Source organism: Amblyraja radiata, chromosome 25 (assembly GCF_010909765.2).
Source record: "Amblyraja radiata isolate CabotCenter1 chromosome 25, sAmbRad1.1.pri, whole genome shotgun sequence".
Classification (NCBI taxonomy): Eukaryota; Metazoa; Chordata; class Chondrichthyes; order Rajiformes; family Rajidae; genus Amblyraja; species Amblyraja radiata.
This window is the reverse complement of record NC_045980.1, coordinates 25100159-25115091: the sequence shown is the minus strand read 5'-3', so window position 1 is coordinate 25115091 and position 14933 is coordinate 25100159. Positions and strand designations below refer to the sequence as shown.

General features: G+C 43.2%; 2 protein-coding genes across 2 annotated transcripts in view; both read right to left on the bottom strand.

The window, feature by feature from the left end:
• ppm1f (protein phosphatase, Mg2+/Mn2+ dependent 1F) overlaps positions 1–1048 on the bottom strand; it is a 29808-nt gene extending 28760 nt beyond the window's left edge. The window contains exon 1 of the mRNA XM_033043520.1: positions 751–1048. Coding sequence (XP_032899411.1) covers positions 751–1025 — 275 coding nt within the window. The 5' untranslated portion in view covers positions 1026–1048. The remainder of the gene's footprint in view (positions 1–750) is intronic.
• A 9451-nt stretch (positions 1049–10499) lies between these two features.
• Positions 10500–14933, bottom strand: part of top3b (DNA topoisomerase III beta) — a 29846-nt gene continuing 25412 nt past the window's right edge. Inside the window, exons 16-17 of the mRNA XM_033043519.1 lie at positions 13922–14123; positions 10500–11240 (exon numbers count right to left, since the gene is read on the bottom strand). Of these exons, the coding sequence (XP_032899410.1) occupies positions 10762–11240; positions 13922–14123 (681 nt within the window). The 3' untranslated portion in view covers positions 10500–10761. The remainder of the gene's footprint in view (positions 11241–13921; positions 14124–14933) is intronic.

Below are 14933 nucleotides of genomic sequence, written 5' to 3'. Positions count from 1 at the left end.
CTTCTGACCGATTGTAGTAGGGGGGTTCATAGCTGGGAAAGTGAGGTGGGATTGAGGCTAAGCCTGGCAAGTGATAGATGGATGCAGGTGCAGGAATCTGTTGAGTTACTCCAACACTTTGTGTATTGCTCAAGATTCCAGCATCTGCATTTCCTTGCATCTCCACTCACTTGCTATTTTCGCCATAATGTAACCTTTTAAAAAGTTCACACTACCCTTGACAAGGTTCGTTCCAGATCACAATCTTAAGAAAACCTGAATTCCCTTAAGCCACGTCTTTTTTTTTTCCTTCAGGTCACTTTAAATGCCTCTATTCTGGTTGAAAATTTTAAAGCAACGCAATGTAAGAAAACCCCCCAGAAGTTGCTGGACTTGCCAAGTGATTCTAGCTTTTTATGATTTTTGTCTCCTATTTGGATTCTATCAAAACAACTCGATTTTGAACATTTTTGCTCAACTTTTGGAAAACTCTAGCTTCTTGCATTATTTTAGGTGATATTTGCGGCATTGCGCGTTACCACTTCAAAATAAAGTTTCATTTCAAGTAACTGTCATAGCTCCGCCAGGCTTGTTTTCACATGCGATGAGGTGAGTGGAAAATGACACTTGCTAAGGACGCTGCCCCTCTGTCCCGTTCACGTGTACGGTTAATGCAACGCTGGCCACAAATCCGAGAGTTTTACAGCCCACGGTGAAACCTCCAGGGAACTGGGGTCAGCGGAGACCGATCCCCCCGGGCTGTGCCCTCACCTGTCCCGCAGCAGCTTCAGCCCCATGTCGACGCTCTCTCCCTCCACCTCATCCCAGCTCAACGCCGCGCTCTGCAGCCGCACGGGTAACGAGTTGCCGGGGCCTAAAGGGGCCGGGAAGTCCCGCACCAGGGAGTGCAGGACCCGCTGTGCCTCGGTCGCCATCTGGGACTCGCTGTTCTCCGGCACAGCGTTCATTGCTCCCTCATCCCCGGCCACTGCTGGCGGCCACCGACTAACGGCCAACGCGCGCGCTTCCGAACCGGCCCCGCACATGCGCGGTGGCCCTGATCCTTCTAACCCGCACGCATGCGCACCCTGGTCGTGCTCTTGCGCGTATTATTTACCGTCAACTGGTACTTCGATAATTTGCACCTTCCAGAGCGACCCATCATCTTAAAGCAGATAAAAACAACTGGAGAAAATGCGGACTGGGTTCCACCACTGCTGTTACAGCCTGTTCGATGTTATTCTTTGTGTAACACTGTTAGCAGGCGCAGGGAAATGGTGCTCCCCTAGCGGGCAGAAGCCGACAGTGTAGGAAGCAAAGGTACACAAAAATTCTGTAGAAACTCAGCGGGTGCAGCAGCATCTATGGAGCGAAGGAAATAGGCGACGTTTCGGGCCGAAACCCTTCTTCAGACCCTACATAAAGTGTAGGAAGCAAAGCTCTTTGATCTTTGGTAGGAAGGAACTGCAGATGCTTGTTTCCACCGAAGATAAGACACAAAATGCTGGAGTAACTCAACGGGACAGGCAGCATCTCTGGAGAGAAGGAATTGGTGACGTTTCGGGTCGAGACCCTTCTTCAGAAAGCAAGCAAACGGGACATGTCCCTATAAACTTTTACTATCAACTTACCTGTCCAAATGGTTTTTTTTTAACGTTGCAATTGTACCAATGACCTAAGAATCTGCAGATGTTAGAATCTTCAGCAAAACACAAAGTGCTGGAGTAACTCAGGCAGCATATCTGGAGGGAATGAACAGGCATTTAAAATCTAATTTGATAATCATATATACATAAAAATACACTTATTCAAAAACACATTAACCAGAGAATTAATTTTTTTTTTAAATAGGAAGTCAATGACATCTACCTATTCAATCAAGGTTCACGATTTCATTCAATACTGTAAATGGATGGCATAATGTCGAGTGGCTGGGTGCAAAGTGCAGGTCTCGCCTCCAACCTCCACACTGTAGTCATCAAGCAGGAAAGCAGAAATTATCTGACCTGCAAAAGGACCTCTTTTCAGAGCTACTGTAAAAAAGGCATATTGACCACTGATATGAGGGAATTAATTAATGGCAAAGCATCAAAGTAGTTAGGCTGAAGATAGACACAACATACTGGAGTAACTCAGCGGGACAGGCAGCATCTCTGGAGAGAAGGAATGGGTGACTATTCAGGTCGAGACCCTTCTTCAAAGTAGTTAGACTGTCATGCATTGGCTCCAGTTTTTGGTTGGTTTTTCAAGAGGTTGAGATGGTTGAAAATATTTGCAAACTTGTCTCAGACTTGAACAGCATTTCCAATTATGATACCATAATTGAGGATGAGGAAGGTTTACAGCCTCTTTCTCTAGTTTCTTGATTAACTGTAGCCTAATATTCGAAACTGATGTAACAAGATGGATGAAATTTGGTCTCATCTGTTTGTTCATAGCAAAACTACAATTGAAAGATATGTTCAGCAATAATAGTTCAGTAAAATGAGTACATTAGCATAGTGGTTAAATTACTGAAAGAGCATAGAGGCCTATTGCTCCAAAGACCCAACCTTAAATCCTATCATGGAAGCTGAAGAATGTAGTAATTACTCAAGTAATTCAATACATTCTTGAATAAAGGAAGTGTATTGGTAATGGTGACCATGAATTATCAGACTTCTGTAAATCCCACCCAGTTCACTAATGTCCATCAAAGGGAACCGATCGCCTGGTCTTGTTTAACTAAAGTACTTGTCTGAAAACTGCCTTCAGAAATGACCTGACATTATCAGTTAAAAAAAATTGAATATCCATAAAGCTGATGTAATTCCTATGTATATCGCCAGGTGGCAACCCTAAGCCAGGTCAATGCAGATGAAGAGAGCCTGCTAAAAAGGGATATACTGTCCCCTAATGGATGAAGCCAAGATTTGCAGTGTACACTGAAGTCCAGCAAGAGCTTGAATAATCTGAAGGTAGACACAAAAAGCTGGAGTAACTCAGTGGGACAGGCAGCATCTCTGGAGAGAAGGAATGGGTGACGTTTTGGTTCAAGACCCTTCTTCAAACTGGTTAGGGATAAGGGAAACTAGAGATATAGACGATGATGTGAAGAGATAAAAGAACAATGAATTAACGATATGCAAAAAGGTAACGATTTTAACGGAATCAGGCCATAGTTAGCTGTTTGTAGGGTGAAAATGAGAAGCTGTTACGACTTGGGTAGGGGAGGAATAGAGAGAGAGGGAATGCCAGGACTACCTGAAGTTAGAGAAATCAATATTCATACCACTGGGCTGTAAGCTGCCCAAATGAAATATGAGATGTTGTTCCTCCAATTTGCGTTTAGCCTCACTCTGACAATGGAGGAGATCTAGGACAGAAAGGTTTGTGTAGGAATAGGATGGAGAATTAAAGTGTCCGGCAATCGGGAGATCAGGTTGGTTCAGGCGGGCTGAGCGAAGGTGTTCGAACACCTAGTCTACGCTTGGTCTCGCTTATATATAAGAGTTCACATCTTGAACAACGGATACAGTAGTTGGGGTTGGAGGAGGTTCAATAATTTAATTTCCCAAACAAAATTCTAGCAAACTGCATACTCTCAATCACATAAAAGATAGAGAATCTTCAGAACATCTGACTATTGCTTGAAAAACAAGTCTAGATACATTGCTCCAATATTCAACTCTATCTATTAGCCATCTACTAGAAATGCCTACATTGAGAGTTGAGCTTATGTTGCAGGGAAGCAAATAAAAATGAAAAATAGTACAAATGGTAGAAATTATATAAATGTAGGTAAAATTTTTTTTTTTAAATGCAGATATGAGAAGTCTGAAATAAAAACATAAATTTGGCCCAGTGAGCCATTAGGACTAGGAAGGAGCAACTCAGACAGTTAATTTGCTGTCAGTCAAACTACAAACGACACTCCTCTAGAGTGAAAAAAGGTTACAGGAATAATGATATATCAGTTATAATTCCTATTGAGCTAAATAAATGCAACCCTTCCTCATATTAAATAAGTGAATGCCTTTATGACTAATGAATCCCTGTCTCAAAGTATTACTGTATGCAAGATATTTGTCCTTAAAGGGTGCCTTTGGGCAAAACATTTGGTATATGCCTCTTGGCAAAAACCATTAATGTAATTCCAGAATAAAATCTCAGGATATTCATTATTGAGATCTGCAAGTTTTGAATGATTCCTTTGCTAGGAACACTGGTCTGAGAGCAAACCTCAAATAACTTTACCCAAGTTGAAATAACTTAACAAAACTGTCATGAGAAGTTGTTTGGTAATGATCACATCTCACCCTGCTGGCACAGGGACTAAAACTGATCAACACAGATCACCTCTTTGAAAAAAATAGGAAAGACAAGATAATAATAATTACATAATATTGTATAATAAATAGAAATGCCATGGTCATTCTGCTCTCAGGCCTGCTCTGTAATTCAATAAGATCATGGTTCATCTTTTAACTCGCTGCCACTTTCCCATACTAACTCCCCTAAACTAACTAACCTCAATTTTGATAAACAAATTAATTTCAATATCGCCAGTGACTCAGCCTCTCTAACCACTTAGGCAGAGAATTGCAGGGATCAACTAACCTCGGGGTGTAGAGATTTCCTCTCAAATCGGCCCTGTGTGGACAGTTTCTCACTTAAGTATCTCCCCGAGACAGGAAATAATCAAGAGCAACTTCAAAACTACCATCACCACTTAAACAATCGTAGGGAGAGCACATGTAGATTTGATATTTATTTAACCAGGAATTGGCAGAAACTCTCAGCAATCCAAATGAAGTAAAAGAACATTAATTGAACATTGTCGTAAAAGAACATTTCAGGCAGGAAATTTCTATTTTGTTACTGATGGAAATTGTACTCAGTTAGGGAGCCTTCATTGTACTCCCATTAAAGTAAGTTGACTATCAGTACTGCAATTTTGTGAGTTGCTTGTAAAGGATGTGATTTTACTGTAGAGGGTGCAAAGGTGATTCATCAGGATGTAGGCTGGATTAGATGTTTTTTTCCTTGGTGTGATGGAGACTGATGAATGACCTGACAGTATAAAATAAGAGGTAAAGATATGGTAAATAGGGAATCTTATTTCCAATGGGGGAGGGAGGAGGCTTAAATAGGAAGGGATGCATTTTTTAGGTGAATGGGAGATATAGAGGGAATCTAAGGGAGCAGAGTTTCCCCCTGATTGGTTGTTATTTGCAACATGCTGTTAGAAGTGGTGGTTGAAGCAGATATCACCACAACATTTAAGACTTGTGTACAGACATTTGATTGCGGAAGGCATAGAAGGTCAACTGCAGCGACAAAAATCCACGGCTTAAATCATTACATTGATAATTCTTAATTTGGGTGCAGAAATGGTCAATATTGAATCTTCACTTGGAAGGGCATTTATTAATTTTACTTCGGAGTCACGTGAGTGACTACGTGAAGAAGGGCCGTCCGTCTGCGTGCGCGTCATTACGTCTGAAAGCAACGCGCGCAACGGACTGGAGAGGCACTGCGTCCTCCAAGCCGTTGGGATTTTAAAAAGGCGGCAGGTAAGAAAAGTTGAACCACTTACCCTGCGCTTTCTGTTCGGGCTAAGGAATTATTTGTCTTTCAGAGCCCCAAAAAAAAATGTCGAAGAGACGGTCCGCGGGGAAACCGGCTGCCGAAGACCGCAGCATTCCCGGTAGCGGACGACGGTCATTTTCGCCAACATTGCCGCCGGCATCAGAACCGGCAGCAGCAGACTTGGTGCAGGAGGAAAGCACCGTGGTGGTCCCGGCGGGACGTAAAGTCACCCATAAGTCTGCCAGACCCGTAGACTCGGATGAGTCCGGGGAAGAGGGATACCCTCCCTCATCGGGAAGCGTCCGAGGACGACTCTCCCACATGGAGCAGCTTGTGGAGAAGCTGCTCCACAATGATAAACTCCGGAGAAAGGAGCAATATCAGCACGAGTCCCTTCTACAGACCGTGCCAGCAGCCTCATACTCTGGGCAGCAATATGTCTTTCCCATGGAAGGGGGAAGTACATACAGGGATTACCCGGATTCAGAGTTTGGAAGCACAGGGGGGGAACACTCCCAGGGGAGATTGGAGGAAGTACCTCTACAATCAACTAAATTTGCGACCTAACAAGTAACATCAACTACTTGGCGTCTCATCAACTCAAGGATCTCGTCATGGAAGAAACCCTAAACAGGTACCCCCCACCATCTAACTGTGCTTCCCTCAAGGTTCAAGCGGTGAACCGTATAATTTGGGGGCAAATAGGTCCCATCATCAGGAACCAGGAACTGAAGTTCCAAAAAGTATTAAACCTGCTGGGGTCTGGAATCACTTCATTTGCAGGAGGTGTGGAAGGAGGCCTCCTCACTGACCGGAAGCAGGATACCATGGCACTGCTATGTAATGCCTGTTTCGAAATAAACTGCATTCGGAAAGAGGCAATAAAACCAGCAATAAATTCGAAGTTTGCAGCTCTTGGCAAAGCTAGTGACATCCAGCCCGCAAACTACCTGTTTGGGGAAGACCTGTCAAGACAGGTACGGGACCTGGATGACGTCGCAAAAACCGTGCGCCTCATAACAAGAGGTCAGGCCACACCCAGGGGTCCATCCACGAGATTCCACCCCTACAGCTCTCGGCGTTTTACACCTAGAGAGCCAGGCACCGGAGGAAGATTCACACCTGAGTCAAGGTCTTTTTTTAGGGGCAGGCCCCAGCAGGCCGACAGCGAGGATGAGGAGAGAGCAACCACCAGCTCTGCTCCCCAAACCTCGCGGACGAAAACCAGCGCCATGCCGCCAGTAACAACAGAGGTAAGTCAAACCAGTTCCTCAGGGAACATACCAGACGAACCTCACTTACAGGTGGGGGGGAAGGTTAAAATACTTCTTAAAAGAATGGTGTTGGGTTACTAAGGATCCATTCATACTGCACAGTATAGAAGGATTCAAAATTGAGTTCAATTTGAATTCATCACCACCACCAACACATTCTAATATTCGCACATATGTCTTTTCCCAAAAAGAGACAATGAATATAAAAAAAGAAATTGAAACGTTATCTGACAATAATGTTATTGAGAGGTCATACACAGAACCTCACCAATTTATATCCAATATATTTCCAAAAGAGAAAAAAGATGGAGGGATCCGTATTATTTTGGATCTTACGGAACTCAATACATATGTGCAATATAAACACTTTAAAATGGACAATTTTGGAACAGCAACTCAGTTGGTTTCCAAAAATGGCTATATGGCATGCATCGACGTCAAAGATGCATACTATTCGGTGTCTATTCACAAAGAGTATAGGAGATATTTGAAGTTTACCTGGATGGGTCAATTGTGGCAATACAAGGCTCTGCCAAATGGGTTGACATCAGCCCCTAGACTGTTTACCAAATTACTGAAACCAATTCTGGGGCTGCTAAGATCTCAAAATCACATAGTCATGGCATATTTGGATGACATTTTCATCTTTGGAGTCACCAAAGAATTGGCAGAAGCAACAGTCAAGGCAACCAAAACCCTGTTTGAAAAACTTGGGTTCCTAATCCATCCAGTTAAATCAAAATTAACTCCTACCAAGGTAATTGATTACCTAGGATTTACTACCAATACAGTAGCAATGTTGGTGACTTTGCCTAAAGGCAAACAACAAGACTTGAGGAAAGCCTGCAATGATCTGATAGAAAAACACAAACCAACTATCAGACAAACAGCAAGTGTTATTGGCAAATTGGTAGCTGCCTTTCCTGCAGTACGCTACGGGCCTTTGCATTACCAGCATTTACAGCGGGCAAAGGAACGAACATTGAAATTGCATGCAGGTCAGTTTGGCAAATCAATGTGGTTACCAGCTGAAGCCATTATTGAACTACAATGGTGGATGGCAAACATAAGACTCAGCTCAAGAAAAATCTTACTTGAGAGCCCATCAGTGTTTCTCCAAACCGACGCAAGCGGTTTAGGATGGGGAGCCACAAACACAGTCAGGAGCTGTGGAGGCAGATGGGATGAGCAAGAGTCTACTATACTCCAACTATATGGAATCAATTACCTAGAATTGTTGGGGGCACAATATGGGCTCAAGTTTCTCTGTAACAACATGCAACATGTGCATGTTCAAATTCAGATTGATAACACTACTGCGGTAGCATATATCAATCACATGGGTGGTGTAAAATCTGTATCCTGTGACAGATTATCTAACTCATTTGGCACTGGTGCATCGAGAGGGATATTTGGGTCACGGCAGTATATCTACCAGGAAGATATAACACGGTGGCAGATGCAAGGTCACGAATGTTTAATGATAATATAGAATGGATGTTGAATCGTACGGTATTCAATGAAATAACTATACGATTTGGCACTCCAGATTTGGATCTGTTTGCATCTAGATTAAACCATCAATTACCCAGATATGTGTCCTGGGAGCCGGACCCAGGAGCAGAGTCAGTGGATGCTTTTTCTCTAAACTGGGGAGGAATGTATATTTATGCTTTCCCACCATTCAGCCTCATAAACCAATGCTTGACTAAAATCAAGCAAGATAAAGCCACAGGCATTTTAGTAGTACCAGATTGGCCTACACAAGCCTGGTTTATCGATAATATTGGGGATCATAGTCCAGCCATTAATGGTTGTACCTAAGAGGAGAGATCTCCTAGTAAACCCAGTTTCAGGGAGCAACCATCCACTTTCTGACCGGATTAATTTGTTGGTTTGCAGATTCTGAGGAGGCCATTTCAAGACATGGGATTATCCGAACGAACTGTGGATGTCATCACAAAGGCATGGAGGGACAGTACCAAAAAACAGTACGCCACTCATATTAAGAAGTGGGAAGCTTTCTGCCATGCAAACGATATAGCATACAACACAGTTCGGATAACGGATGTCTTGGAGTTCCTATCAGCCCTGTACTATGACTATAAATTAAGTTATAGCGCAATCAACAGTGTCAGATGTGCACTATCCTCCTATCTGACACTGGAGGCAGGGCACGGGCTGATAGGAACGCACCCCTTCGTAATAAAATTCATGAAGGGAATTTACAATTCGATACCCCCAAGGCCTAGGTACACGGACACATGGGATGTGAGCATGGTACTGACCTTACTTCGTCAGTAGGGACAGCCAATGGCCTTATCTTTGTCAAAACTAACATTGAAAGTGGTTATGCTGATGGCGCTAATAACAGCCCAAAGAGTCCAGACACTACAAAAACTACGACTGGACTACATGACAAGCAATACGAATAACATAACATTCGTTGTTATGGACCTGATCAAACAGAGCAGGCCAAGAATGCCAGGGATGAAGATCCAGTTCCTGGCATAACCAGAGGACCAACGATTGTGTGTGGTAACACATTTACACCACTACCTGAGAGTCACGGAGAACCTCAGAGGTTCAGAACAATCGGTCCTCATCAGCCACAAGAAACCACACCGAAAGGTGTCAACACAAACTATCTCCAGATGGTTAAAGGAGGTAATGGTGGTAGCGGGAATAAATACTCATATCTTTAAATCTCACTCCACCAGGGCTGCATCTACGTCGGCAGCAAGAACGATGGACGTGCCCCTTGATGACATCCTAGCGGCTGCAGGATGGGTGAATGAAAGAACATTCCCGCGGTTTTATAACAAACCCATAATCGGACCAGGGGTATTTGCTCGTGCCATCTTAAGTTCTGTTACCTAGCTTTCCCACAGGTTCGGAGGGGAAGCTAATAAAACATTTCCTTTTCTTTATTTTAAAGCATCAGTGTCTTTACTAACTACGTTATGTCTGAATGCTTTAATAATACTCTCATCCATGGTCAATCCATTCAGTGTGTGACGCCTGGATTCGTAACCGGCGTAAAATCACAGAGCTTTGAAATCTTCACGTAGTCACTCACGTGACTCCGAAGTAAAATAGTAAGATTAAACGAGAACTTACCAGTTTGAAGTTTGATCTTGATTTTATGAGGAGTTACGATGAGCGATTACGTGCCCACCGCTCCCACCCTCATATTATCAAGGTCATATGGAAGTTCTAGTTTTTCACAATCTTACTATTCTCAGGTCTTCTTTGTTATACGTGATTTAACACCGCTGCTTTGAAGATTGACGCGCACGCAGACGGACGGCCCTTCTTCACGTAATCGCTCATCGTAACTCCTCATAAAATCAAGATCAAACTTCAAACTGGTAAGCTTGCCCATGTACTGTGCATCAGAGGTTCTGAAGAATAATTAAGAAAATAATAAATTCCCTCTGATTCAGACATAACTAAGGGCATGAAAGGAGCCTCTTGTATTGCTATTACTAGCCTGACCAAGACCAGTATCGAATATTGATTGGTTCAATGATATATTTAGTCAGACATTTTCCAGTTCAGTAATTAGAGGTTAGTAAATACATTTCAAATACAAAATTAAACATCTGCAGGACAAGCATCTATATCATATGAATAGTCGGTCTATGTTAATGACAAGCAGAAAATTAGCACCAATTTTAGATCGAGGCCTCATAAACCATGTATTTTATTTTAAAAGTGAGTTATTTCAGTTGGACATAGTCAACTGCCCAAATCTGAGTTACGCAGCCTGCAGATTCCATTGTTTCTCTCGAGTTTCCTTTTCCTTTGCCTCATTTCCTTGAAGTCCAAGGCTCTGCTTTACCTTTTCAGCTGGAACAAGACTAAGCATACTACAAATTCCTTAAACAGACCAATGAAAATGCAAGCCATCAGTTATTCAAGTCCTTGTTCACACCTACACAAAATAAGCCGCTAGTGCAGCCATTTTGTCTTTGGGTTTCTTTGGATTGCCCCTGCCGGAAGGTCTACGCCCCCTACCTCTCCCCCGTCTTCGTCCCTGTCCTCCACCACCTCTGTGCATTGGGTGCTTCATTTTGGCATACTGAAGTTCCACAAGGTTTTGAAACACTGGATCACAGAAGACACAGCCTGAGTGCTGTGTTGCTTCACCAGGCAGAGGGGATTTTGCTTTGTTGAAGTCCACATCAACGATCGCTGCCTCACATACACAGGTTTCAGATGATACTTTCACTCTGTGGGCATTTTCAAAGAAGTGCACGACCACATTGCAACTGTTACAAGCCATCTTCCATTTGGGTCCTGAGGTGGGGTCAAAGACCAGCACACCACTCTCACATTCAACACACTGGACGATTCCCAGCAGGCTCAACGAATGCTGACAGGTCGGATGGGTGCATTCATTACATCCCATTCCTAGGAAAGTAAAAACAAATTTGTCAGTCGCCCTCAACTCAGTAATGTTATTGGCTAACCCCATAATAACCTTTAAAGCTGCAACAAGAAATAATTAAATTGTCCAACTCACATCTGGTGCATAAAGCAAATAAGCACTAGATAATAGTTATGTTGTTTATACTCCAAATTATTCTCTGTAATTATGCAACAAAAAAAAAAACAACCACCAGCCTCAGACAATGGAGGAGGCCCAGGACAGAAAGGTCAGATTGGTCAAACATAAAGGTCAGAGGGGGAGTTAAAGTGCTGAGCAATGGGGAGATCAGAGCGGAGGTGTTCAGCAAAATGATCGCCGAGCCTGTGCTGGGTCTCACCAATGTAGAGAAGTTGACACCTGGAATAGCGGATCCAGTAGATGAGGTTGAAAAGACTGTTTGGGTCCTTGAATGGAGTTGAGGGGGGGAGGTAAAGGGGCAGGTGTTGCATCTCCTGTGGTTGCACAAGGGAATGGCTTGGGTGGGAAGGGACGATTTGACCAGGGAATTGCGGAGGGAGCACAGGGGTGGAGATGGGAAGATGTGGCCTGCAGTGGGCTCCCGTTGGAGGTGGCGAAAATGTTGGAGGATTATATGCAGTATGCGACGGCTGATGGGGTGGAAGGTGAGGACAAGGGAGATTCTGTCCTTGTTGCGAATAGGGGGAAGGAGGAGCAAGAGCGGAGCTGCGGGATATCGAGGAGACCCCAGTGAGAGCCTCATCTATAATGGAAGAGGGGAACCCCCGTTTCCGAAAGAATGAGGACATCTCCGATGATCTAGTATGGAAAACCTATGGGGTGCTGATTGTGGATGATCAGCCATGATCACATTGAATGGCAATGCTGGCTCGAAGGGCCGAATGGCCTACTCCTGCACCTATTGCCATCCAACCTGTCCAAGTCACCCTGCATCCCCATAACATCCTCCTCACAGTTCACACTGCCACCCAGCTTTGTGTCATCTGCAAATTTGCTAATGTTACTTTTAATCCCATCATCTAAATCATCAATGTATATTGTAAATAGTGGGGCACCCTGCCTTGCGGTACTCCACTACTCACTGCCTGCCATTCTGAAAGGGACCTGTTAATCCCTACTCTTTGCTTCCTGTCTGCCAACCAATTTTCTATCCATGTCAGTACCCTACCCCCAATACCACATGCTCTAATTTTGCCCACTAATCTCCTATGTGGAACCTTATCAAATGCTTCCTGAAAGACCAGGTATACTACATCCACTGGCTCTCCCTTGTCCATTTCCCTAGTTACATCATCAAAAAATTCCAGAAAATTAATCGCATGATTTCCCCTTCGTAAATCCATGCTGACTCGGATCGATCCTGCTACTGCTATCCAAATGTGCCCCTATTTCATCCTTTATAATTGACTCCAGCATCTTCCCCACCACCGATGTCAGGCTAACCGGTCTATAATTCCCTGTTTTCTCTCTCCTGCCTTTCTTAAAAAGTGGAATAGCATTAGCTAGCCATCCAATCCACAGAAACTGATCCTGAATCTATAAAACATTGGAAAATGATCACCAATACATCCATGATTTTTAGAGCCACTTCCTTAAGTACCTTGGGATGCAGACCATCAGGCTCTGGGGATTTATCAGCCTTCAGTCCCATCAGTCTACCCAACACCATTTCCTGCCTAATGTGAATTTCCCTCAGTTCCTCCAACACCCTAGATCCTCTGGCCACTAGTCCATCAGGGAGATTGTTTGTGTCTTCCTTAGTGAAGACGGATCCAAAGTTCCTGTTCAACTCGTCTGCCATTTCCTTGTTCCCCGTAATAAATTCACCTGTTTCAGTCTTCAAGAGTCCAACTTTGGTCTTTACTAATTTTTTCCTCTTCACATACCTAAAGAAGCTTTTACTATCCTCCTTTATATTCTTGGCTAGCTTACCTTCGTACCTCATCTTTTCTCCCCGTATTGCCTTTTTAGTTATCATCTGCTACTCTTTAAAAGTTTCCCAATCCTCTTGCTTCCCGCTCATCTTTGCTGTGTTATACTTCTTCTCTTTTATTTTTATACTGTCCCTGACTTCCCTTGTCAGCCACGGTTGCCCCTTACTCCCCTTGGAATCTTTCTTCCTCTTTGGAATGAACTGATCCTGCACCTTCTGTATTATTCTGATAAAGACTTTGCCTTCCATCACAGTGAGGATATGTTGGAGACTCACTGTGATGGATGTTTATGTAAACTGTGTTAAGTGTGGGTCTTGGATTGTTTTGTAATGTAAAAAACAGTAGAAATATTTCGTTCAAACCTAGGTTTGAATGACAATAAATTGCATTCTATTCTATTCCCAATGCCTGCCATTGTTGTTCCACTGTCATCCCTGCTAGGGTATCTTTCCAGTCAACTTTGGCCAGCTACTCCCTCATGTCTCCATAGTCCCCTTTGTCAGCTGTAATACTGACACTTCCGATTTTCCATTCTCCCTCTCAAATTGTAGATTAAAACTTATCATATTATGGTCTTTACCTCCTAATGGTTCCTTTACCTTGGGTTCCCTTATCATTACCCAACACTAAATCCAGAATAGCCTTCTCCCTGGTAGTTGATGAAGTCAGTTCCATTGTAAATGTTCCATTAACAGCAGACTCACAAATAAAGTGAATTGAGTCAGCAATGATACTGACAGCTTTCTTACCTTTCTTCATATCACGGAATGGTGGGTGGTTGTAACAATACGGACACAGAGGATAGCTTTTCCCTCTGGAACCAGACGACCAGAGAACCAGTTCAAACTCATCGAGCGGACAGCGGAGCTCTTTATAGAGCTTGATAGTTCCATTTTGGGGTAAGTTGTAGGTATCGTCACAATGGGAACAATGCATCCGGCTTGGTTTGGCCTGCAAGGTAAGAATCAGATTTGTGGTATGCTACATCGTTTCGGTTTTGCTGCACAATGGCAAGGTTTAATTTTTACCTCTGGGATCATACCAGCTGTACATTGAGTACCTTGGATGTCCAGATCTGGTAACTGCATAATCAGAGCTTTGGACCTCCGTGCAGAAGTGTGGTAACTACAAAACAAGATCCTTAGATTTGCAGTCACAGACCTGTTCAGAATTCTTGTATTTCCACTCACCGCCAGTGTAAGTGACACTAGTTTCAATATCCAACAAATAAAGTGCAAGAAAATGGGAGTCCCATTCTCTGCCCTGAATCCAATAAATAAGAAACTGTTCAGAAGTCCTATTCATTGCCTCGTACCAAGAGCAAAATAATTCTGGTCTCATATTTCTTGCCCAGTAAATATAGTGTATTCTGAAATCAAATTCTAGGCTCAGTAATTATAGTGCGATTCGACCAGATGTCCACTCCCTTTTCAAATGCTGCAGTGAAATAGGGTGTGAAGGACTCTTTGCAGATATCCAGAACAATACAGAGAGATTTGTACTTTCCTGTGCCTGCCCTCCACATATATTGACGGTGTTTTATACTTTCATTTTTTTAATCTAATATCTAAAGTGATCAGTCAGGACTTATTCCATGTATAGTAATCAGTGTGAGAGAACATGTTGGACTCTCATTCCCTGCACAGACACGACTATTGCTCCAGTAATCTATTTCTGCTTACGTGGCATAATCTTGGGATTCCTTAGTGTTAAGTATATGTATCACTTGGTAGTGCTCTTGTTATATTCTCAATGCATTTG